The 26,481-nt window shown below is 38.7% G+C and overlaps 1 protein-coding gene across 8 annotated transcripts in view; it reads left to right on the top strand.

Annotated features, from left to right (window-relative positions):
* Positions 1–26,481, top strand: part of slc4a11 (solute carrier family 4 member 11) — a 127,083-nt gene that overhangs the window by 63,197 nt on the left and 37,405 nt on the right. For all 8 annotated transcript variants that reach the window (XM_067613401.1, XM_067613399.1, XM_067613405.1 and 5 more), the window contains 2 exons: positions 10,702–10,745; positions 13,351–13,579. In XM_067613401.1, the coding sequence (XP_067469502.1) occupies positions 10,702–10,745; positions 13,351–13,579 (273 nt within the window). The remainder of the gene's footprint in view (positions 1–10,701; positions 10,746–13,350; positions 13,580–26,481) is intronic.

The following is a 26,481-nucleotide window of genomic DNA, read 5'->3' as shown; positions in this document are numbered from 1 at the left end:
AGGCAGATTATCTGTGGTGACGTACAGTATGAGAGGCCCCGTCTGCACACATATACATCCGTCAGCATGGTCATCCCTCAGTTTTTATAGCCCCTCTTCACTGAGCCAAGTTGCGCAGCGGGAACGTTGTACCTCGTTCCTCTTCTTCAGGGAACCAAAGTTATAGTCATAACATTTCGTTCCCTTTCAGTCGATTCACTTGATACAACACATATAGTGTGGGACATGCCCCACAGAGCAGCCACCGAACCAGAGTCAATCCTCCAGCACTCTGGGGCATCAAAGACCCAGCAGAAAGGACAGAATGAGCCACTGAAAGGGCTGTCACATCCAAGCGATAAAACCAAATAAAAGTGTGTGGTGATGACCAACTGGCTGCAGCACAGATATCACTCACAGATATTCCTGTGAAAGTCCATGATTTTGACATGCCACTGATCGAATGTTCCTTCACACCGTGAGGCAACAGAAAACCTGTGCTATTGTAAGCCATTGTTGTTTCCCACTGGAGCCACCGCAATCCAGTGGGAAAGCTGCTGTATAGACAAGGCTTTTCCCCTGGCTGGATTAGCAGACAAACAACTGGTCACATAAACGCAGGGCTGCAAAGATAATCTTATGCAAATACGCCGCATTTGGGCGCAATGTAACCTTGGAGCCATCTCAAGTGACATGAGTACAAGAGGGATGCACAGATAAAGCATGAAGGTCGCCCAAAGTGAGAAGCAGTGCAGTCTTGTATGAAAGAAATTTCATATCTGCAGACTCAGTGGGCTCAAATGGGGAACCGCAATGAGCCTTAAGCACCAAAGCCGCATCTTGATATGTCTTAATCATAGTGACGGAGCTCAGTGCACGTGGTCGGTAAATCTTCTCCAGCTGAGATGCAGAGAACCTGTAGTGCTTGGATGGGAGGGCTGTAGGGCCCACACCATGGTCGTGGGACTGGGCCAGATAAGCTGCCAAGGGTGGCTCAATAGGCAGAGGATTGACCAAACCAACTTTATTCGGCTCCATCCAGATCCAAATACTGTCCATTGCCGGCTACTGTGATGCAGGTAGACAACGGTTTGTTCCATGTTGAAGATAACTCCAAGACAAAGTTCGGGAATGGGTTCCTGAGCCGGTGGAGGAGAGGGACACTCCACCTCCAGCTGCAGCTCTCAGCTGCACAGCGGTACAGTGAGAGGGAGGATGTATTGTCTTAGCCAATTGATGCAGTAGAGGTGGTATACTGGCCTAGTGATAAAGCCTCCTGTTCATCCTCTGATAAACCATGCATGTCCAGGCTGATGTCCAGCACCTCATTGTTATCATGGCAAGTGTCCAGCCCAAGCTGCGGCTGGGTAGCTCTGTTGGAGGGCTCCATCTCAAACTCGGCTAACCCCTCTACATACTCCATGTGGTCAGCCCAGTTACCAGCGGGGACTTGCCGTTGGACTCAGATGAAGCTAGGTTCTTCGACTCGGAGAGGAGGGGGTCATGCCTTTCTTCACAAACGTGACCCACCTTTGCAGGGTTGAGCACTGGAGCTGGCAACAAAACTCACAGGACTTGGGCTTTGTCCACAAAGCTTGTAGACAAAACAAACTCAAAATTAGCGCTCTGTAGGTAGCCACACTCATCAACTGAAGCAGCAGTCGCTAACACCAACAGGGGCCGTTAAGCTAACATCTAGCTGGTACTACTCTACTGAGGAAACAGAACTAACTAGCTGTAGCTAGCTAGCCCGACTCGGCAGAGGTGTTCTTCGTGAGATGAAGAGCGTGAGAACTGAGGTGACTGTGGTGATGGATGTATATATGTGCGGGTGGGGTCTCACATACATCACCACAGATCATCTGCCTTAAAGGCGTGAATAGACGTGTCTTCAGTCAGGCCACGTGAGGGTAATATCCCATACTATGTGTTGTACTGAGTCAATCAACTGAAAGGGAACAACAGTTAAAACTTTCTCCCTCAAGTTGGACAGGTGCTATGAATTACGGCGTAAACTTGTAAGGCTCCTATACTGGAGTAGCATAGTGTAAACTGATGAGGCAGAACAGTTTATGTTCAGCAAAGAATGTTTCATATTTCCACCCCTTTTGTGAAAACACTAAATGAATCTATACTGTTTTTCCCTTCTTTTTCAGTTTTTGTACCAGTGTGACATATGGGTGGTGTTTGGATCTTTGGGCTAGGATTTTGAACCATATCATTAAACCAAAAAAATGTAACTTACAACTTCTGAAATGAATTCAGTGATACCATCAGCATCTTTATTTTCAAACCTGATTTTTGTTTCCTCATTGAGGTTTAGGTAGTGCTGGAGCTGTAAAACCAGCTGGAATTGCTTTGGTCACAGTTGAATGCAGGATTTACCCCGTTGATTGTAGTAGCATCACTAGCTAAATACTAAACACTAGCTAAAAGTGTCATGCATAGATTATACACCCAATCACTTAAATTCAGGGCAACTTGTTTGAGGACTAAGTTTGCACTGGCTTTACTAGATTTCAAAGAACTAATTTGTCTACTGTTACTGAAAAGAAGATTACTGAATCTTTCTTCAACTAGCTCTACCGGGATCAAAATAAAAAGTAGAGAGTACTGACCAATCACAGTTGTGGTCTCCATGTAGTATCTCAACCCTAACATGCACCTTAAGCAGGGGTTTAGTAACTGATTTGTTGCACTGATGATAAATTATGGAGTCATTATGCATCAATTTACTTAAAGAAATAAACAAATACCCATCCATTTTTTAAAATTTCTGATAGACATACCTCTAAATTTAGGAGTTGGGAAAGGTCATTTTGCTTTGCAGGTACATATAGCTATGTGTCGTCAGCGTAGCAATGGAAATTATCGCCATATTTGAAAATGATGTCAACCAAGGGGAAGCATGTAGATTAAAAAAAGAATAGGGCCAAGGACCGATTCCTGGGGTACACCAAACTTTACTTTGGAAAATTGGATACCAGTATGCTTCTCCAAGTGGCTTGAAAACATGCTGTGGTCCATGATGTCAAACGCTGCACTCAAGTCAAGAAGCAGCAACAATGATGTTAAGCCAGAATCAACAGTAATTAGTAGATAGTTGAGTACTCTGGTCAAGGCAGTTTCAGTAGACTGACGGGGCTGAAAGCCAGATTGAAATTTATCAAAAAGATTGTTGTTGGATAAATGGGCAGTAAGTTGATCAGCGACAGCCCTCTCAAGTAATTTCGACATGAAAGGAAGATTGGAAATTGGTCTATAATTGCTCAAAATTTGCAGATCAATATTATGTGTTTTTAAGCAGCGATTTAATAATGGCAGTTTTAAAAGCTGAGGGCACAGGGCACAGACTCCATGGAAAACGACTTATTGATAATATCCAGAATAGGACCATTTAAAACAGGAAACAGATCCTTAAAAAGATGAGCTATACAGGGTCTAATGTGCAGGTTGTAGGTTTGGAAGCAGTTACCAGGCTGGTAAAGGCCTCAGGGGAAATTATTTCAAACTGTGAAGGAGTGCCGAGTCACAGTGCCTGCATCCATCAAAGTATTGGAGAGTTCATAGCCATCATTGTGAGAGGAGGTTGGCCCAGTGACTTTATCTCCAGCTGAGTCAATCTTATTTGTCAAGAATTTCAGAAAATCATCAGCATTGAATGAAGAGCTATTGGCAGGGGTATTCTGTGTGAGTTTAGCAATAGTGTCAAACAGAAACTGTGGAATATTCTTTATTAATGTTAATCAAGTGAGAGAAATATACTGTCCTAGCAGCTGAAAGTGAACGTTTACTTCTTAAAACTCTCGACCCAGGCAAGGCGGAAAATCTCTTGTTTTGTCATACACCACCTGCACACAAGCTTTCTACAAATCTGTTTGAGTGTCCGGGTGTCATCTGAAAATGATTTCATCCGAGTGCATTTTCTGGTTGTAAGAGGAGCGACAGAGTCAAGCATTTTGAGCAATTCATATTGTCTGTGAGATTATTAAGAGAATCAGAATTTGCACTACAGGAGTAAAATATATCAGCCAGACACTCAGCCAATATGCAGTGATATCAACACAGCAATTAGTATATGTATCAGGCTCTGAACACTACTTGGAGTACAGAGAGAAACACTGAAAAAGACAGAGAGAAACACTGAAAAAGACAAAGAAAAAGACTTAAGAAACTTAATTGTTTGCTCCTAATTTTAGAATTATATGTATTTATTTATTTATAAAAAAATATTTTAAAAACAATTTAAAAAGAAAACAGTTTCTGAAATCAAATCAAATTGAGAAAGAAAAAAAACAGTCTTAAGTGGAATCACCAATATCACGAGTAGGAGAGGGCAATATGGATAAAATCTATGACAGAATGTGTAATTTTATATCACAAAATTGATGAATATCATGATATACTGCCTTTTATTGGAAAATGAATTGAAAACCTTTTATGGATGAAATTAAGTACCTGTCAAATCAAGAAACTACATCACATAATGCAAAAATCCACTGTTGCCCACAATGATTTGCAACACTGCCCACAATGACCTAATACAACCAGAAATAGCTATCACAGTTTTAACAGTATGGTAGATACCTTTATATTGTCTCACTGTATGTAATCATCGTATTGCCCACTCCTAATCACAAGCCATTGACTCATACCCCGTGCTTTAGTAAGAACACTCCCAATGAGAGCTGAACCCCCCCAAACCACACTCCTCTCACTCTATACAGCTGTAATATGTTGAATTCTCAATGCTGTCATCAGGAAAAATTCTCACCCCCAGGTGCAGAATGTTTGTCATGCCCAACAGTGTCTGTTCTCAGACTTTCAGTGCATTATTCATTGACAGCACAGCTGAATGTTGATTAGTATGTTTTGTTTTGATTCAAGGCTTCCCCCCCCCCCTAAGTCTAGTTGTCAGATATATTTGATCCCAGATCCCAGTGTCATTAGCTGTTTGTGTGCCTGTTTCTGCTTTTAATTTATGACACAAATTAAAACGTTATTGTATTATTCCACATCAGCAGGCCGCTGTGGAATATGTCCACCATGTCAAATCAATGTAAGACTCTGAACAGGACTTTTAATCGCGTCCTGTCTGGCTAAATAAGCAGTGGTTTGGAAAAGCAAATAGTGGAGTGATTACATCAGACCCAGAGACAGCAGCTCCTACCTAAATCTAATTTCAAAAACATCTATCAGTTATAATTAAGTCATTTCTCTCACTATATTTAACAGTAGCTTCTTACATGAGAAAATGTAGTCACGCTTTGGATGCTTTTATAATTCTGGTCTCTTGCCAGCCTGGTTTCTGGGACAGTATTCAATCTTGACCTTTATGATATTGTGCCTGTTGGATATTTAACTGCACCATAAGATACATTTTATAATGGCTTCCAACATTTGAGTCCTTTAAAGAGCATTTTTGATTTAATATCCCAAATACGAACTCAGCTTCCAAAGCGCTGCATTGGTCTTCTTTTTACTACTGTACATCATCATCTGTAGGAAATCAGTATTCATCTTAGAAGCACTGAATTGTTCTTCCTTGTGTTTGATTTAAAATCCCTCTCAGTTCCTACAGAAAGAGGAAGAAACGATTCTTTACTAATCACAATGTTCTCTATAGAGTCAATGTGAAAAGATAATATTTTTTTACACTTTTTACCTCCCACAAACTTGTGTACTTACAAAGATATGTATAGACACAGAATCTGAGTTTCACCATGGAAACAAGACGAGCAGTGATACATTTAAGTGATAAAGTGGACGATAAATTTGTCTCTCAAAACACAACAAAACACAAACATGTGGCAGAAGATGAGACAACCTTTGTCTCATACGGGAAAGATTGTGACAGCTTCAATAAGATGAGACAGGAAATGTGAATCGTAACATCAGCTGTAAATGGTGAGTAAAACACTGTTAAAAACAACTATTGGCAGTGTACCATGCATTTCTAGATACATTTTGTTTATTCTACTTAGCACAGTTAAAATGTTCAAAAATAAAATCTGAAGTTCTCTAAAAGTGCTAAATGTCAACTTTTGATGGCAGAATGATTAAGAAAGGGGTTTATCTGTAGACTGGGATTTTCTTTTACTGATATTCAACAATATTTCAAGAGGAAATTCATTATAGAACAAGATAAAAGACTCCAGTTTTACCCCAGCAGGTCCATAAAGCACTGTACCTGCAACCTAATTTAGTTTTTGTGTGTAGTTTTATGAAAACCTCTTGCTCTGCTGTGTATGTCACTTTCTTAACTACATTTAACACCCACTCCTTTATAGCTGATATCAAAATACATGCAAGAAAGTGTCTAAAACCACAAATTTAAGTTCATATAGATGAAACAGGTTCACCTTCATAGGTTTATTTAGCGATATTTTGCCTGGTCTTCTTCATCAAGCCTGTTGGGAGTGAGTAGTTTGATCAGAGCAAAGTGAGAGTGAGTGGTCAAGGCTGCATTCAAATTGAGCTGATCATTTCTCATAAACTATGCATCAGTGTTAGGCTAAAGAACTCACCTCGGGGATTATTGCTTTATGAATCTGTTGGGAGGATATCTGGCTGTAGTGATGGCAGTGTCGGTCCATCACTTTGGGCAAAGTGCCACTTTGCCTAAGTACAGCCTCACAAACTCACTAGTTTATGTACATTGCCTCGATTTTTTAAAATTTTATCTTCTGGATGTGTGATTTTTTTCCTTTTATTGATAGACCACACTCTTTTCACACATACGCAGATACTGGAGGTAGCAACACTACTGCAGAACACTCACCCATCCTCATTTAAGGGCCTAAAAATCAGTAACACATTCTGTTTGGTATGTAACATCAGGCAAAGATCAAACAAAGTGATTGATGGCAGTTATTCAACTAAGTGTTTAAAATTAGAAATTGAAGAGCTGTTGTCATCTGGTAATACAAGGAAGTTGTTTGTTTGTTGTCTCCCTTTGTTTTTTTATCGTTTTGACATGATCTTATCCATTATTCTCTCTTCAGAGAACTTTGTCATAAAGCTGTCAAATGCTCTCCATAAATAGAATTGATTTCATGATTATATTTCTGCCAGGGCTTGGCTCAGTTCCATTTCAGTTCAATCAATTTGGCAGAATGCTGAAGTAGAAAAGTCATGAGGAAGGATATGTCTGTCACGCTGGAATTTTGAGTTTGACCAAGGTCATTACCTTGGTTCATGGACATACAGTATACCAACTGTAGATCATTTAAAAAAAGAGGCCCTGTTTTGAACAAATGGACGGACCAACACTATTTCCCTTTTTAAAAAAAAATATTTTGCTCAATCAGTTACCATTGAAGGATTTCACTATTTGAGGATGATAAATCTGCAGTAAATGAAAAAAGAGAAAGGTTTGTGCATTTGTTAGTATTAGTCTGATCCTAAAGTTTTGTATGCGTAATGATCATTCCATGTTTATTTTACATTTTATACCTTTTGTGGCAATGACATTGTCATTCAGAGCGACTTATAGTAACTGAGAAGGCAATAGTCTGCTGTGCTTAAGACAAGGATGGGGAAAGCACATCAAAGTGTTTTGTTACACAAAATACTTTGTGGGGGTGATAAACAGCCTGAGAGGAAGAGCTGCCTGAGACGCTGACTTCAGGAGAAAGAACGTTCTTAAAATATTAACATATTTTCAAGGACATACGTTTGCTGAGGTCAAGTTTGTTTTTATTTCACAAGGACTTGTAATTATGCCTTTGAATCAAATTATTTTGTGCAGGACAATGTGGTGTTACTGTAGGTACAATTTACAAGAACTCTGCCCGGGATTCTCACCTTGTGAGGCAGCTGGATTCGCAAGAATTCATCAAAATAATACAATACTCCACTCTGAGATTGTAGGGGTTTTCTTCAATTGCGATAATTGTAAAGACAAAGAACACTGAACCCACTTGAGTTCAACCCAAGAATTTATTACAGCCGGGAAGCAGAACAGTATGTTGAATAGTCTCTTTGAGTATTCTGAAATACACGGTTCATTTTTATAGGATTCTTAAATTCCTCCCTACATCCCCTTACAAACATGTTTCACTAATCCAAATTTACCCTTTCCTCATGTTTCTTATGTCCATGACAACACGAACATATACCGAGAGGGTCGTATAGGGTTGAGGCTATGGAAAGAATCCATTACATGGTCAGTACATTCATACAGTATAGAATTCCCTCACATGGTCAACACAATACATGCAAACAATATAACCATCAACATTACATAACCGCTTGTGCCTGATTAAATATAATGAACAGTTATAGTGCCATGTTGATCAAATAAGGAACCAAGTAGGGAAACAAGCCAGTGTCACATTTTAACATTTCCTCTCCCTAATCCCTAAACCCTTAAATTCTCCTGGATTACTTTAAGACACACAGTATATTGAGACATACAGAGGCTATTAGAAGGAGGTGATCACTGGGGACGAGGTAATCTTATATGAATATATGAATATCTCCTTACGGCTGCAGCCTGACAGCAATTAGAGCAGCAGCTCCTTCTCCCCTCTGGGAGCGGATCAGCCGAGCGGTGTGCTTTTTGATTGTGAGGCTTTGATGAACCAAATCCACTGCACACGACACGTGCCCCCTGCCATACTCTTGTCATAGAGGTAGAGGCTGGAGCTGTCTTTCTTCTCTCACTGCCTGCAGGGTTTTATGACGGCAAGGTGTTTGGTGTGGCGATCAAAGCCCCCCCCCCTTTTTCTGCAGACTCACACTCAAACCTGTTCACTTGTGGCTGGATTATTGATATTATGATATCCTGGCGGTTTCCTAAGGCTTATTGGCTTGTAAAAGGGGGGTTTTCTTGCTTTTCCATAGCTGGAGGGAGGAGTTAAGCACTGATTGATTTCCAGACGGAGCTGGCACAGTGCATCACGCGGAGCAGAGGAGGAAAGCCCATGGTAACCTAATAACGTCCTCCCCACAGTAAACTGCAATAACTGCGTTATGTAATGGCGGTGGCGGACTGTTTTATGAGAGTCAGCAGGGTACCGAGTCTGCTAGTTAAGGGACTGAAGTGTGCTGAAAACCCCATTCTCTCGGTTTGTCCCCGTATTGTTTTCCAACATAAAAGGTTTTTCCTCCTCTTCCCTTTTTTTCAACACTGGAAAATCCAGACCTTTGTACTTTATCTGAGCACTCCCCTCGGCTCCACAGACGTGTGTATTAAAGCCTTATCAGCAAAGAACTTCCAATCCCTGTTCAATGAGAGCATTTAGAGACTTGCCTCTTGACATTTTCATCACTATTAGAAAAAGGATCTCAGGTTCCTTTTCTTTACTGGCTGAGTGGTTGTTACTTGTGATCTTTATTCCAGAATTTGCACCATCAATAATGCATGCGCTGATGGTGGAATGCAAATACAGCACATTAAGATTACCATTTTACTATAGATTTGCATTAAAGTGTTTTGAATTTTAACGTGTGCATCATTCTGATTCAACAAAAGCAAACGCTGGTGTGTTGTTTAGAAATTGTAGCAACACTAGTAATTATGTGTGTAAGGGTAAGACATACATTTATAGAAATAGACACAGTGTTGGGAGGGAATATGTGGGTATGGGCTTTAATTTTTTGTTTATCTGTGGGTTTCTTTTAGCATTCATCACCAGTTTGTTGAAACCTGTTCTGATTTGTTACTCTGATTTGAGTGAAAATTACACACATGTACCTTTGTATTGACGACACTAGCCCTCTAACGTCTTCTCCAATAAAAAGATTTGTGTGAAAAAAAAAAAAGAAAAAAGAAATGGTTGCCAGGCTGCCAACTGGGTATTGTCTTTTGCTTGTCAAATTTGACAAAATGGTTGGCACTTTAGTTACTTAGAGATGGATTAGTATAATTGCATAGCATAATTATACGACATTGCATTCATTAAAAAGTGATACAAGCTGAATCTAGAATGGTTCGACATATTTTGCACAGATTTTTTTCTTTTGATCTCTCTCTCCCTCGAAGACATACCAACACAGGTACACATGAAAAAAGTGGCTCATATTTGACAATAATACAAAATTAACTGTGATAAAATAACATCAAATAAATGTAAACCTTCTGTAAGCCAAATCATATCGTAGGCTGTCCTTATGATTTTAAGAATGAAGTCATTTTTTGATTACATTTTGTACAAATGTAATGTGAAATATTTTGCTAGGATAGCCTGATACTGTATATGGTGATTGGTGTATTTTGTTTCACACTTTATTCTCAATTTTCATCAACTACATACTCACATTTTGGCTGCCTCTTTACAAGACTACTGTTGTTGTTCTCTAATGTTGAAAGATCAGAGATTACCTTTTTTGGGCACTCAGTTTCTCTTGTTTTGCCATTTTCATTTCAGTGTAACCACCACGCTCATTTGCTTTGACAGGTGATTCTGCATCAGCTCATAGAAAAACAGGAATAATGGTTTCAAACAGGGGCAACCCAATGGTCCACACCACATTTGTAAGCCCTGATGTGAGCAGAATCACATGAATGTTGGTTGTTAATAAGTATGGTCCAATTTCAAACGTGCTCCAATGTTACCTTTTCCTGCTGTATGCACACACTACAGCTACATCAGTATGACACAGGTATGAAATGTTGTGCAGCAGAATGTATTCACTGCAGACATACAGTATACGATGGTGTTTTATTACACTGCAAACACTTTGTCAACTTGTATCTCTCGTTGTGTTTTTCCTCAGATGCTGATGACTCTGGTTGTGTGTTACTGAACACATCAAGAAGGGTAAGCATCAGTTTTCATTGAATCGGATGTAATACAATATTACAGATGAAATGAAATGATTTTTGGCAGTCAAGGTTATTGGGACGTTGCTTATAATGAGTGCAGCCGTTTATCAGTTGCTCAGTTAAAATCTTAATTTCTCTGTAAATTAAATTTCATTTAGTGACAAGATTTAAACTGTAACTCAAATCTGGAACAACAGATCATAAAAAAGAAATTACAAAAGAGTGTGAAGCATCAAATCAAAACAAACATTAGTTCTAACTTTGGTGTGGACTTCATTTGAACCTGTTGAAGTGAAGAACCCCATAAAGTAGTGATCGCTACACTTGGTATCAAAATTGAGCCTTGTTATCGATCAGCACCAACTTCAGCAAGGGGAATGAACAGCTGATTGAGGGGATGAAGACTAAATTGACTTGTGGTCGTTCCCAAAGTAGATCAGACAGAAGTTGTTCAGATTCTCAAGTTTACTTAAATATATGATGCACACCAAAGAGAGGCTGCCTTATAAATATGTTTAAATTGATTGGACAGGGCAAACTAGAGACATATTTTTGAGGAAAATAGATTTTGAAAGGTATAGGCTTAACTGATAGGATGAGACTCAGTCGTGAATGAAAAAGTAGAGTAGATGGGATGTTTTTTTAATAACGTAGTCTTCCTGACTCAATTTATCTTGATTAAAGACATTTAGTATTGAATAACATCCGACACAAAGTCCAAGCCTACTACTTTTATTTTCTTACATACTATAAATCACCTGCAACTCCAAAGTGCACAGTTGAAGTACACTAAGGTTTGCAAAACCAATCAAATGTAAATGGTATATCATAAATGGACTGAAATGGCATCAAGCTACCATGTAAGGTGCTGACCTGACCATTGGGAGCAACTTGGGATTCAGCGTCATCCAAAAAAGTTAAAATTGTCCAATAAAAATGCAAACAATCTTAAATAAATCCACTTTGATGCCAGCAGGCATTTCTCAGTGTAATTTCTTTAAATTTAGAAGAAATACTATCAGATTTCTGTGCGTACGACAAGCAATCTCTTGCACTGAAGATAAACTGATGTTTCTCCATCTCTGCAGTTCAAGGAGTTTAAAGCAGCACCCAGGGGCATTAGTTTAAACTGGTGACCAAAGCTGTCAAGAGTTAGACTTCCTCTGTGTAAGCCTGTCACAGATTTCAGCTTGTTGTGCCTCGTTCCTGCCAACAGCTTGCTTGGTTCTTCTCACTAATCTGCCCGTTCTGTATTACAGTTCTGTTTGTTTGCTCTCTCCTTTTGTTTTTTATCAATTTCACATGGTCACATCCACAATTCTCCGCCAAGAATTTTATTATGGATCTGTTTGTTTGCAGTAGGCTATAAATAGTATTAATTTTGATATAGTTATGTTTCTGCAACAGCTGCATGTATTTCACTTTCTTATTAACAATTCAGAAAATCTCAAAATTTGGTCCAATGCCCCACTCTACACAGATGAGCTACAAGACCACACATTCTGCACAGTGCATATGATTAGCAATAACTCTTAAAATAATTCCAAATGAATTGCAGTTTATTCTTAACCTTTTAAATAATTTGACCAGAGGCAAAAAAGAACCCCAGACCCAAGCCCTGAAAGATAAACCACAAATAAAATCAAATGTATTTACAGAGGCTATTTTATAGAGACACAGACTATAGACATGGACTTTCTTGTCTGTGCTCGTTTTATTTTCAAAAAGAACAGCAGGGAATCCACTCATCTTCAGAATTTCTGTCAATCACACAATCAATGAAATCGAGTGGGTGTCCGGGCTCTTAATCGAGCTGTGCTCGTCTTTCTGTCCATTCGTCTGTCTTTCAGGTGATTCTCACACACCACTGGTCCAGTTTTGACTTATTTATATATTATATTATTATATACACTGGAGGGGTGAAAACTCTGTACTGTGTTCTGCTATTGGAAAAAGTTCACTATTTGGCTTAGTAGGAGTGGTGTGTGGTGATACTTTGAGTTCAAAACTTTAAGGTGCTGTCACATCTGCCGTATAGAAGGACCAGTCCATGAGTGGTTTGTGTAAAGGTTTGATAACATAAATGCTTTTACCTCAGCCTAGGTGCAGAGAAACCACCACCTGAGCGAGGTGGTCACAAGGTTCAGTTTCAGTTGAACTGCACTACCACATGAAGAAACCTCAAACCTCAAAACTTAAATCATATTTACCAGTTAGCTAGTGTCAGGAACGATGCCCAGTGATCAACAGAAAAACTGTAAATGAACAAGACTTGGATCAGGAAGCTAATTTGCAGAATTAGAATTTAGCAAATGCAAACTAACAGAAATCACAGCCATATAAATATCTTTGCCTCTTGGGGATAGTACAGTTTTTAGCTTAGAAATACATCTGAGACAAACTGTCTTGGTGGAGCCAACACCGGCAGAGATACAACCATATAAAATTGCACTTATGATGAGGGTCCAATTCTGCTGAAAATTATAGGTTAGAGGTGTTTTGACAATGTGTTTGATTCTTTAAAATGACATTTAATAGCATGATCAGCATAGAAATGTGAAGCAAAAAAAAACTCTGAAAGAATACAACATTTTCTGCAGTATGTGAAGCTGATGAACTTTGAGGAGGAGATTCGTGCACACCGGGACCTGGATGGCTTCCTGGCAAGGGCCAGCATCCTGCTAGATGAGACCGCTGCATCCCTGGACGACGTTCTGAAGAGAATGTTGCACCATGTGGGCCAGGACAGCAATGCATCCGAGCCCAGCTGCAACTTCGAGGAGGTGATGAGCATGCTTTTCACAGATGCAGGAGCCCAGGAGGTCAACGGTAAGCAAGGAACCTGTCGACATGCATGTGTAAACCAGAGTGTGGAAAAATGTGTGAAAATACACATCACACAAGTATACAGTCTCAGACACACAAAACACAATATGACAGAGAATATCTATGTCTGCCTACAATCACACCAAGACCCTTTACATGTGACACGTGACCTAAAAAACATCTGACGTCTGCACAAGTCAACACCTACCTGTAAAATAGCTTCCCCTCAGGCTCAGGAGCAGAATCGTCAGACAGACTTGAGAGTGGTTCAGATAGCCTTTAAGACCTAAAGGAAAGTTTGTGATGTTTGAACCAAGGCTGTCCATTTGCCCTGCAGCTTTTTCAGTGGACAAACGGAGCTCAATGCGGTGAGTCTTGTAGGCAACCATTTACATGTGTAGACATCAAACGTTTCAAAGGAAAACCGTCTAGTGGTACCAACATACATATACAAAATCCTGCTGAATGCGTGTGTCCCAATACATTAATTCATGACTGAGCAGTAGTTAAATATTTTCTATATAATTATTGAAAGTGTTGTGGTTTATTCCTTTCACCAACCAGGTGCCTTTTAAAGCCTGTTGCTTTTTTTCTTGTGACTGTCCTGCTCAAGTTAAACATTTTAATTTCAGATTTTGTTAAGGAAAGAAGATGAAGGGTTTAATTTCAGAATGGAAAATTAATAGACTTTAGAAGTTTGCCAAAAGCTAAAATGATATATATATATATATTATTGAAATACCTGTGCTAGCACACACATACATACACAGTAATCTTCCTATTTGGACCTGAAAAGTATAGTTTAATTGTACCTAAGAGTGTGTAAGATGTGCTTAGACTTTTAAGCACACTCTGTAATTCATATATTCATTTCTGAAATATGCTGTAGTTTCTCCAGGTTTGGTGCTTTTTTTCGTGGGCTTACAGATCCCTGTCATATTAGTTCAGTCCCTTCAGCACAGGTCGTTTTGGCTGAGTAGCAAAGCCTCTTGGTTAAGGCGAATCTCCTCAGCCCATTAGAGCAGGAGAAATCCGCCCTCTTACATAATAGTATGGAGCCATTGTTGAAACCCCGCTCTCTGCCGCAAGCTGTACTGAACGCTGCATTCACAAAAGCAATTGTTTGGAAAATCAAACTTTGCTTTTATTCTAGTAGATGTCACAAGAATCATTTTTTTTTTCAGTACATTAATTTTGTCTGGCTATAAAAATGAGATTCCTTGCAGATGCAAGAAAAACATGCGAGGGATTTTCTACGATGGTTAACACTGTAAGAGTATTATATAAGAGATTATATAATTATATAAGAGAGTAGTCATATACTCTGTGTCCAGTGTTTTCCTGTCTGGCCGAGCTGGTGTCCACAGTTGTTGATGGTTAGTCAGAGGTGGGTGGTGTGTGACGCTCACCCCGCACAGCCGCCTCTGACAGATCCGTGAGGTGATAATTGACTTCTGTCATCGATCACTCACTTAGCTTTTCAAATGGCTCTCTGAGACTCTCAAGCCGCGATGGCTGCTGCTACTTGACTGTTTCTCTTTCGTAATAAGCAACAAAGAGGTTACGGAAGAGGCTTTTTTTTTCCTTTTATGGCTGCCATCTTAACAAAAAGGTTTCCTGTGCAGTTCTGTGATGTCTAGAAACGTTTGGAAAATCAATTTGAGCATTGTGGGGTTTCACTGATTTTGGTAATTGCATAAAAAGTAGAAAAATAAGGACAATGTGTTCTATTCCAGTGATAATTAGAAAGAAGAACATAGAGCCAGAAATAGTTATAATTGCCTCCACAAAACCCAATATCTGCATCAAAGTATAGCATTTTAAAAGGAATATTAGCACAACAAAATATGGTTTTGCTTTGAATATAAATTTTGAACAATTTAAGATGTCTTAAATATTAACACATATTCTGCTGACATGCCAGCAATCAGTGGTTACGTGTGCAGACTTAAAGTTATTAACTAACTGAAGATACAAACGAGATATAATCAAGATTTTTTTTCTATGCTTTGCAATGAAAAGAACCTTTTTTTCGATAAGTTGAAACTTTATTCATCCGCCTGGGGAAACATATCAGTTGCTGTAGAAGGAATAGGATAATTAGAGATGATAATTAATTGTAGTGAGGATGATGTAACACTTCCAAAATTATGCAACAAATAAAGATTACAAAGATTTACAGTCTGAAACATGCAAATGAGCAGCAGGACTGTACAGAAGCTTAAGAAGTTTAATTATATCTACAGATGGATGTAGCACAGAGAAATGTCGACAGAAAAATACCATATTCATATACATTCACATCACAAAAAATGTCTGTTTTTCTTTGTTTTTGATTGGGTATTATCAGTTATTCAATGACAATTTGCACCACTTCAAACACACTACATTGTTGGTAGGATCCCCTAAATTAAAATCATGAGCATTCACATGTGGAACAGTCATGTCAGTACTGAGGGGGGGTAAAAAAACCTCAGAGGGAGGAACAAAGGCTCCTCCCGGGGGAATACGTTCATATTGCACATAAGTATGTTATCAATGAGACATATCTCCTCAGGTATTAATTTCTGTCATATCTACGTTCACTCTCCCACAGTGGGGTGATACGGCTGGCGAGCGGACCAGCTCATTTGGAGTGTAATACTGTACAGCTGTGAGATAAAGAGAACGGGGCGAGATTATAACAGGCGCAGAAAGAACAGAAAATTACAGAAATGAAGAAGATGAAAGCCCACAGAGATAATTAGTCCTGCTCCAACAACTTGTACAGAGGAGTCGATTTTTAGAGGCCAACTTGTACTGTGTGTGTTTTTTTTTTTTTTTTTGGCTCACTTTTGTCTTGGGATTCAGCAAAGGAACACAATACACACACATTGTGCAGAGGAATAATGAACACCATTGCTGATGATGCAATGCATTGATAATAGTATTACTTCAGCCACTACTATACACACTAAATCCACTTTTATTCATTAAAAAATAACACATCCTCCTTTAAGATGCTCAGAGTGTTTAAACCAATAATGCTGCAAACGATTATAGTAAAAGTGATGACAAGGCTCACAATAGTGATGAGTGGCTGCTACAGAATAACTAATTGTCAATATTTTGAGTGATGATGTATTGTATAATTGTATTTTCCTCTCCCTGTGATGGTGTTAGCAGCTACGTTGCTCAGTGCTATATGCGTTGCTGATTGTGTGCCCTATTTGCTATGACTGTACCATAATTTCTCCCTAAATTGCTGTCACCTTTGATCGATCTCGCCGGCTCTCCACTTCGCCTCGATTTGCATAATCCTCCAGTGTGTGTGTTTTTTTATGGGTTTTTTTTTTTTTTCAGCTTAAATCAAACTGCAAAACAGCCACGTATTATTTTAAATCTGCAAGAGTTGGGAGGTGGAGGAAGGGGATTTCTTTCTTAAAACAAGGTGCTCATACATGCAGAAAATTAACGCATTTGTACAATCTGTGAGTTTTGTGACCCACAGGCCTTTGAAACCTGATACAACCTGTTTAACAGTTTCAAAAATACATGAGCATCTGTTAAACCAGGAGGATTATTACTTATCTGTGTTTCTGTATTTCTGAAGGAACCTACTTTGTGCAGATCCATGTTCTCTTTTCCTGACAGCAGCTACAGTACTGTAAATATTCCGGAAATAATTAGCTCTGTTCAACAGGAAAGTTGCTGTGTATTTTTGAATTACCCGACTATGCCTCACTGTTATAATAATATATCTCTGCCAGGCCGGCGGCATGACTTTTCACTGTGAAAATCTCTCTGTAACATTCTGCGGGAATGATCAGAATACTAAATTGAAACCATTAATTCAAGCTCTTTACTGCATGAAAAATGGTGGCCACATGTGTCATTTTTCTCATCTTGATCTCTTCATTGACGTCTTTGGGTTTCTTTGCACTAGCTGAACACACAACTGCTATCAGTGATAAAATCCAATTTTTGGTAATAGCCTGTAGACGGTAATCAAGATAAGATCTCTCTGCACCCAACAAAGACGAGACATTGAGGGATTTTCTCTGGAAAATGATATTTAATATGCATGAGGTAAAGGAGAGCAGGAAATGAAGCTTCTGTTCAGCAGAGATATTTATGTGTGTGCCTGTTAACCAGAAAGTGTGTCTATATGTGTGTGTGTTAATGGGGGTGCACAGTGTATATTATATTTGCGTATGTTTGTATAAAATCTAAGACACTTGTTCGCCTGTTGATCAGAAACGCTGATTGAACTGACTCTCTGGTCTCTCCTCTTGGTTTTTTCCCTTCCTTTTCCCCATGCAGACAAATCTCAAAGTTTTGTTTTCTTTGATGACGGTAAGCTGTGCTAATTGGATGAAAATGTCAGCATCAGCCGCCGTGAGGCTGCAATCAGTGGTTTGCTTCTGTACCAATCACCATCAGTATGCTGTTTGTGTTCCTCTTCATGCTCGGGACTGGGTCGATCCATAGAGTCATCAAATGATTACAGACACCAGCAATCCGTCCTGTGTCATAGATATCGATGCCTCTTCAGCTGCCCCTCAAATCAACGCCCTCTTCGTCCAGCGGACTCATTGTCCAATAATGTTATTAGTTCTTTTTTGTAAAGCCCAGCAAAAGAACTGCTGCTTCTATGTGAACACTTTGAGCTCAAAGTGACAAAATTAATAAATCCATTTGGTTGAGATTGAAATGATAAAAATAAAATAATTTAATGGGCATTTTAGACAAAATGGATTCTCTATGTATTGGAGATCTGACAGAAGACTTCAGATAATCTGGTTATACAATTGGAATTTAGCTTGTCATATATACAGGACTTGACATTGAGACACGTATGGCGTTGATTTATTTACCATTAATGTAATTTCTAAGTAGAAGATTAGAATCGACAACCTCTCTAGATAACAAAGTTTTACCATTGACCCAGTCCTAGTGGCCCTCTCATCGCCATGTGACATTATAGTGTTTGTACGCTGCATGGTGATTGGCTATGATGGATACCTAATATACAGTAAGTGTGTCATCTGCCACTGCTGTATGGAGCCATCCTGTATTTTAATCACCTCCTTCAAAGTGCCCTCCACAATCCACGCTTTGAAGGAAACCAATCATTTCCCTTTCTGTGTGTGTGTGTGTGTGTTTATGTGCGTGCATGTTTTCACTGGCAGGTCTACCAATGGTTAAGATCACTTAATCTTTTAGGCAGCAGAAGATCGAGGGGTTTTATTGAGGTCACCTCTGAGCATAATATAAGGAGTCTCCTTGCCAAAAGGACTTGTGGCCCTTTCACACACTGACAGAAAAAACATGAATCTATGTTTTTTTTTTTTTTTTTGTACATGCACGTCTCTGTAGGTTTTCTCCTGTTGATGTTAGAGTGGCACTTCCACCAGAGGAAGTATTAACATCACTGTTTTTTTTTTTGACTGGTTTAGCATATTTATTGATTCGTCTCTCCCTTATTTGTGACAGACTGCATTATCCTCATGTGATTTACAGAAATTGCAATCTGTTTTTCTCCCTCAAACCAAACCATGTGGATAATGTAGTTAAAGAATTCACCAAGAATCCCGAAAGATCAAAGGGGAGCAATACAGCCATCCAGTCTTGCCTCCTTCATATTTTTTCATCACTTTCCATTGAAGTTTGTCACATTTGATATGCTGCGTGTGAGCATCTGTGATTTTTTGTGTGTGGAAACAGCAGTGTTTGCATAGCAAAAGCTGACGAAACTGTGCAGAAATCTTCACATAACTGACAAGTATCAAATGTGTATGTCTTAATTAGTCTCCCACTTGATCACACCAGCAACTGCATTCACTCGCACACACTTCCTTTCCTCTAACATCCAAGTCAGGTTTGTTCACTCCAGCTGGTGATGTAACACACGGTATGTTCCCATGTTCATTACATGAGAAGAACAGAGCTGCTACTGTATTTAAAGGGACAGGAACAAAAAGAAGACAAAGTTCTTGTTTTAGGTACAGATTGAAAGCTAGATTGTGCATTTATATCAACCATGTCCCCTAAAAATGACAGATAATTTGCATTGGCCAGTACATTTCGGAAGAAAATGAACCACTACATGTATTAGGTCTTTTTTTATCAACATATTGACCAAGATTCAAATATCTGAAGAAAGTCTACTTGCCTTTGACTTGGCATTTCTAGAAATATCTGCAAACATTAAAAAAATTAAACCTATCTGCAAAAAAAGCACTCTGTTTTTTCCAATATTATTCACTCTTGCCAGCTAAAGCATGATTAATGTTTTTATGGTTATATTTAGGCAACTTAAGCTTAGTTAAGGTTATTGAAAGATGTTGGTCTTGGTTGAATATTTAAAAGAAGATGGAACACATTTACTTTTTCACCATCCATATTCAATTTTATTCATATTTCACCAAGACCGCCATCTTCACCAAACCTTAACCAAGAGTTTTAGTGACCTTACTACACTACATCTATGACACAAGCTCCCTGGGGAATGTGAAAAGGTTACCTCCTTCCTGCTTCGGGGTCAAACTGTTGCCAGATGGCATTATATTTCCTTCAAAATATTTGCAATTTGCAATGCAAATCAATTGTATACACACTTAATTTGTAGGACACAAGATTCTGTATAGCTCTTCTATGAGAACAAAGAAGTTGTAAGCTAGCAGACCTTTGTTTGTTAGTCTCATGTGCAAGATCGTGGATGGACTTGGCAGAAATGGAATATAAAATGAAGTATATATATATGAATAAAAGCATCTTTTAATTAGTGTATAATCTCATGAAAATAAGAATTGTTGTGTTTTTATTACCTTAGAATGAGCCCTTTATATTTACATAAAGAGCGGGTCCTCTTCCACGGAGCCTGCCATGTTGCACTGCCATGTTTCTACAGTAGCCCAGAATGGACAAACCAAACACTGGCTCTAGAGAGGGCCTTTGATGTTTTTCGCGAGTTTTGCGGCCACCGTAGGTTCTTCTACACGCTTGGAAGAAGAGGGGGAGGGGAGGGCTAATCAGTATGTTGCAATCTGCAACCTCATCACTAGATGCCAGTAAATCTGGTGCACACACTTTCTGTGTTTGTGACTCAGCTCAGACTCTAAATGATCTTAAAACTTGCTAAGAATTCCATCTTTCTATTTTCTAGCAATTTTTCCTCCTCTTTTTCCTTCTGTATGTTAAACATGTGGAGTTCTGCAGCTTCAGGATAAACACAAATTTTTCCTTCAAGTTGAACTATTATCAACTCATGTTCTCTTTAATTCATGCACTTAAAGAAAATCCATCTGTTTGCATCCAACTCTGACTGACTTTGTGTGCAATTTGGCTGCCGCAAAAAATTCACTTAGTGCTCAGTCTGAACACACCTTCAGCAATCACACACGATCAACTTATTCACCCGCAGCATCTTGATTTTAGATTTAGTTTACTAATGAAAAATGTAATTTCAGGAAGAGAGGAAAATCTCATAAGCATAAACATTTATGACAAGTAAGGGAAGTAAAATGCATTTAAAGTCAGAGAGTGCAGCTAGTATGAATCACAACTCTACAGATCATATCACTTTTAGTTGTATTTTAACCCTGAACACTAAGCTGTGCTCTGGCTGTTGAACTGCTCTCAACATTAAAATATTCTCTCTCACATATAAAAGACATTTGTCATGAAAAACACTGAAGTGGGTGTAATTTGCGTTGGCGTTGTGTTTGTCCGTCAGAAGCTCAGTCATAAATTGACATTTTTATCTGGTTTTAAGCCACATTTTTACACTGATCTTTTAGATCACCTATATGTTTTAACAAGGTAAAATATCTAAGTTATCAGGTGTTTCAGATCTTAAGTTATTATACATTAATGGACACGGCTTTGTCTAACTGTGAGAGAAACTATAACAGCACACTAACTGGGAGAGAAACTACACCAGCACAAACCTACTGAAGCCTGATCTTCGCAGCAGGTTCAGTTTTTGGGTCCGTATTGGTAGGTTCTGACCCCTGGAATCTATTTGGAGATTATTGTTGTACACTGTGTCTGACCGAGTCTTTTCATCACGGTGGGCTCCTGAACAGAGTCCTCACATGTAAGTGCTAACCTGGCTGCCTCCATTTGAGCCAAAAGATTGTGGAACTTGAAGGCAGAATTTCCAACCTCTATTAAATAAAAGAGGGCAAAGATCTTGTCGACTCCCTTTTCCTGGCGGCGACCTCCCATGCAGCTGAGATGGACTGCACTGGATGCACTGACCACCCCGGCCACCCCTTTAAAACCGTGCATGCGGTTCATTTTAAGCGTTCATTTGCCTAAACAGCCTAAACAGTTTCTTTTTTTACCTCCATCTACCTCTGTTAAGCTCAGTCTTTTTAATGGTAGAGCTCTCTCTAGCAAGAATTTTATTTTAAATGAGTTTTATCATTTCTAATCAGCTTGATTTTATATGTTTAACAGAGACATGATTGCAATCTGGGGATGACTGCCAGATTGGTGAACTGTGTCCCCCATTTTATGATTGTTTCAGTCAGCCCGGATTAAATGGTGCAGGTTTAGCTGCAGTGTTTCACAAAAGATTCAAATGCAACCCCATAAGAGTGACTGATGTTTGTACTTTGAGGTACTTGTTTTTAAAATTCTATTTGCAACCTGCACCCTCTGTGTAATCATCTAAAGTCCTCCTAGATCTACATCAGATTTTTTACCTGAATTCTCAGATTCTTTTTTATCATCCATTGTTCTACTTGATTTTAATATCCATGTTGACAATCCTTCTGATTTATTTGTCACAGAGTATCTTAATATAGTCAATTAATTTGGTCTACAGCAAAATGGGCTTACACATAACCACGAGCATACTTTTGACCTGGTGTTTACCTATGATATGAGTATTGGCCCCATATTGGTATTTCGTTGACTTGTACACATCTGATCACTTATGTGTTTTATTTTGATAGTATTTTCCAAAGTGACACAGTAAACAAGACTCAAACAATATGCTTATGTACTTTTAATGAGGAAACTTTCAAAATTTTCATCCATTTTTCCTGAAAGCAATAGTATACCCAGTTTTTCAGACACAGACAAGCTGATGAATGACTTAAACCTCCTTTGTACATCCACTTTAGATTCTGTTGCACCTTTTAAGACAAGAATTGAGTATTGTATAAGATTGGATTAATAATGACATGCACACTCATAAAAGAGAATGTGGAAGTGTGGAATGGAGGTGGATGAAGACGAGAGTTCAGGTACATTATCAACAAATGAAAGAGTTGATGATTTCTTTTAATGAGCGGGTTAGGAATGTGAGGGCCAACTATTTTTAGTTTTAATTCATACTAATAAGCACAGCCCCATAGCTCTTTTTAACATTGTGGACTGTCTTTTAAATCCTGTACGTTTTAATCAGTATAAGTCATCTAGTGAGGAATGTCTTAGATTTTTAACCTTTTTTAATGATAAATTAAATTATTATTTTATTGAAACCCCCTCCCCCAACCGTACTATTTCATCAAGTTTCATCCCTGTCTCTCTAAATGAACTTATGATCACTGTGTTACATCTCAAACACTCCACAAGCCCTGTAGATATAATGACCCCTAAATTTCTCAGTGATGTACTGGATGTGACTGCCCCTTGGTTGGTCTCAATAATTAACAGTTCTTTATCCTCTGGCTGCATCCCAGTATATTTGAAGATGTCTTGTGTGCAACCACTCATTAAAATAATCTGACCTCGATCCATCAGAATGTAGCAGTTACAGACCAATTTCAAAATTACCTTTTATTGCAAAACTCCTTGAGAAGACAGGTCTCCCTACAACTCCTCGAAGCGTTGAGACAAAACATTTTTGAAAAATTTCAGTCAGGTGTTAGACAGCATCACAGTACTGAGACTGCGCTTATTAGATTGACAAATGATATTTTGAGAATGGCTGATACTGGTGAATGTTCAATTCTTGTACTGCTAGACTTAAATACAGCTTTTAATACAGTTGACCACAAAATTCTGATTGAGTAGCTACAACACTTGGTTGGTATATCTGGGACGGATTTGAAGTGGTTTTGTTCTTATTTGACAAATTATGATTTTTATTTTGTTTCTATTGGTCATGTCTCCCCTCAATCTTAAGTAAATTGTGGAGTTCCTCAGGTGTCGACAGTATATGCTCCCACTTGGCCACGCTATACATAAACAAATATATAAAATTTAATTCCACTGCTACGCTGATGACATGCAGCTATATCTCCCAGTAAAGCCGACCGAGATTTCAAAGCTCTCCAGTCTTACAAATTATCTAGCAGATATTAAAAATGTATTTCAGCAAATTTTCTTAAATTAAACTAGGATAAAACCGAGATCCTTATCATTGGTCCTGACAATCTGCATCCCAGTATCCAGTCCTCTCTTGGTCCTTAAACAATTAATGTTAAGTCAACTGTCAGGTACCTGGATATGCTCTTTGACACTAACCTCACTTTTGAGAACCACATTAACAAGGTTAGCCAGTCAAGCTCCTACCATCTGAGGAATATTGCTAGGATAAGATCAATGCTGAATTTTAATGACACTAAAAATTGTCATTCACGACTCCAAGTTGTGCAAAATACGGCAGCAAGACTCCTATCAAAAACCAAGAAAAGAGAACACATTACTCCAAGTTTAATGACCTTGCACTGGCTGCCAATTTATTTTAGGATTGATTTTAACATTTTACTTATTACTTTTAAAGCCCTTCATGGCCTGGCCCCAGAATATATATATCTGAACTGCTGTTTGAGATCCTCAAGCAGTAATGTGCTGACTGTTCCCACCTCACACTTAAAGACTAAAGGGCGTTTGAGCGTTTGCTGTTAGGGCTCCTTGGCTGTGGAACGGCCTGCCTGAGGATCTCCGTCTTGCCATATCAGTATTTTCTATTAAATCACTTCATTTTTATTGAAAGGCTTCCTAATAAATTTTCTTTCATTTTATGTTTATTTTTACTCTTAAAGAGGACATATTATGCTCATTTCCTGCTCTATATTTTTTTATTCTTCGACTCCACAAGAGTAGCTTTGCATGATTCACAGTTCAAAAAAACTCTCTTACCCTATATTGGCCCTTTATGTAGCCCCTCAGTTCAGCCTTTGTATCTTAACAGGCAATCTAAGCTCCTGTCTCTTTAAGGCCCCCCTCCTGATGAGCCCACTGATTGGCCAGCTTTATCGAAGCCTGCCAAAAGGCAGCCACATCAGTCGTGTTAAGTTACTGCTGATGAAAACCCAATATTTCCCACTTTACTGCTTCATAGTAAAAGCTTTTAAATGACTAAATAACGGGAGACTTTTATTGTAAAGAATTTACAGGAAATGAAACGTGTTCCTCCCCAAATTAGCAGAGCTTCACTAGCAGCGCTAAAAACCAAGGGACACAACAACATATGAACATATTTAGAGTTATTGGTTCAGCGGATCAGTCAGAAATAAGACAGGGAGGAATAGTACAAGCGGAAACAGCCACAGTGATTATGATGTTTGATGAAGAGCTGTAGATGACCAGCACAGTTCTTCCAACAGGTAAACTACTTATTTTACTTTGCTCTGCTGTGTAATGGAAAAACACTTGCAGCGTGCCAGCTCAACTTGAGTCATGGCTCGGCGCGACTACCCCCAAAACATCGGAAAAATGCCATAATGTTAGTGGAGTGGAGCAGATGACCATATAAAGAAATCCGTCATGAGCCGGCATCGGAAGAAAACGTTGGAAACCTAACATTCAGAGCAGTCTGAAGCTGGTGCTTGTTGCTCACAGGGATTACTTCTACATACATTTACCTCTTTATTTGACACTTTGGCCACGTTTAATATGAACATCTGACACTGTAACGTTATATATATGACTGAAAATAAGGAAAAGCATAAAAGGTCCCCTTTAACTATTGTATTATACTGTACTTTATTATTGACCTTGCACTGCTCTATTTTCAATTTTAATTCACCCATTCTTTTTACATTTTATCCTTTGTGTTTTATCAACTATTGTCTTTACGTTTTATTCCTCTTGGAACAAAAAAGACAGAACTCAACTGCGACAGCGATGTCTTTACCCGGAGGTAACGGTGCAGCAGAGAGGCTGCTCTCTACTGCTGGATATATGACGTTAATAACAACACCGCGAAGCGCTTTGCCTCCCCCTCAGTTTGTTATTCTCATACAGGCAGAAGACTGTAAGACGCTTTCAAATTAATTCATTCATTAATTAAAGCAGTTAACACTTTTAAATGAAAAGACTGCAGACTATTTATCTCATCTGCCAGTTATGTTTCACATTATATTTCAGTGGGCTAAGGACACCAGTGAATGGTTTGGCACACAGTATACTGGAGGAACAGACTGAAAGTAGTGCCGCCTTTTCTTTGCATTCAGTTGACAATCGGTTTTGAATTGAGAATTGGGTGACAATTCGATTCAGAATCAATAGTATCGAATTGAGAGATAAGTAGAGATACATACATAAGATATATATAGTGTATATATAATTATACATATATGTATAAGATAAGTATATCTCTTGGTATAAAATTTAGATCCCTATGGACACTTTTGTCTGTCAAATCGTGATTTTTTCACTTAAGTGCACGACACTCTAAATATGCGCAACTGCGTGCACAAACTGTGTACGCCACACCACGCACGTTCTCCAGCCTTTGCCACCTTTGTCTGAAAAAATCCAGGGAAAACCCTGTTGTGCATACATGTGTATTTTATTGTTGTGTTTTATGTGTTCATTGTAAAGCACTTTGTAACGCTGGTTTTGATAGGTGCAATACAAATAAACTTTATAATTATTATTATTATTTTGAGGCTCATGGCCAACAGTGTCAGCAGCCAGCTTCTCTGATGGTCGTCTGATTTTGGCCACCGATGCTGTTA

Source organism: Thunnus thynnus, chromosome 16 (genome assembly GCF_963924715.1).
Source record: "Thunnus thynnus chromosome 16, fThuThy2.1, whole genome shotgun sequence".
Taxonomy (NCBI): Eukaryota; Metazoa; Chordata; class Actinopteri; order Scombriformes; family Scombridae; genus Thunnus; species Thunnus thynnus.
Note: the sequence above shows the minus strand (reverse complement) of the source record. Positions and strands in the feature narration are given on the sequence as shown.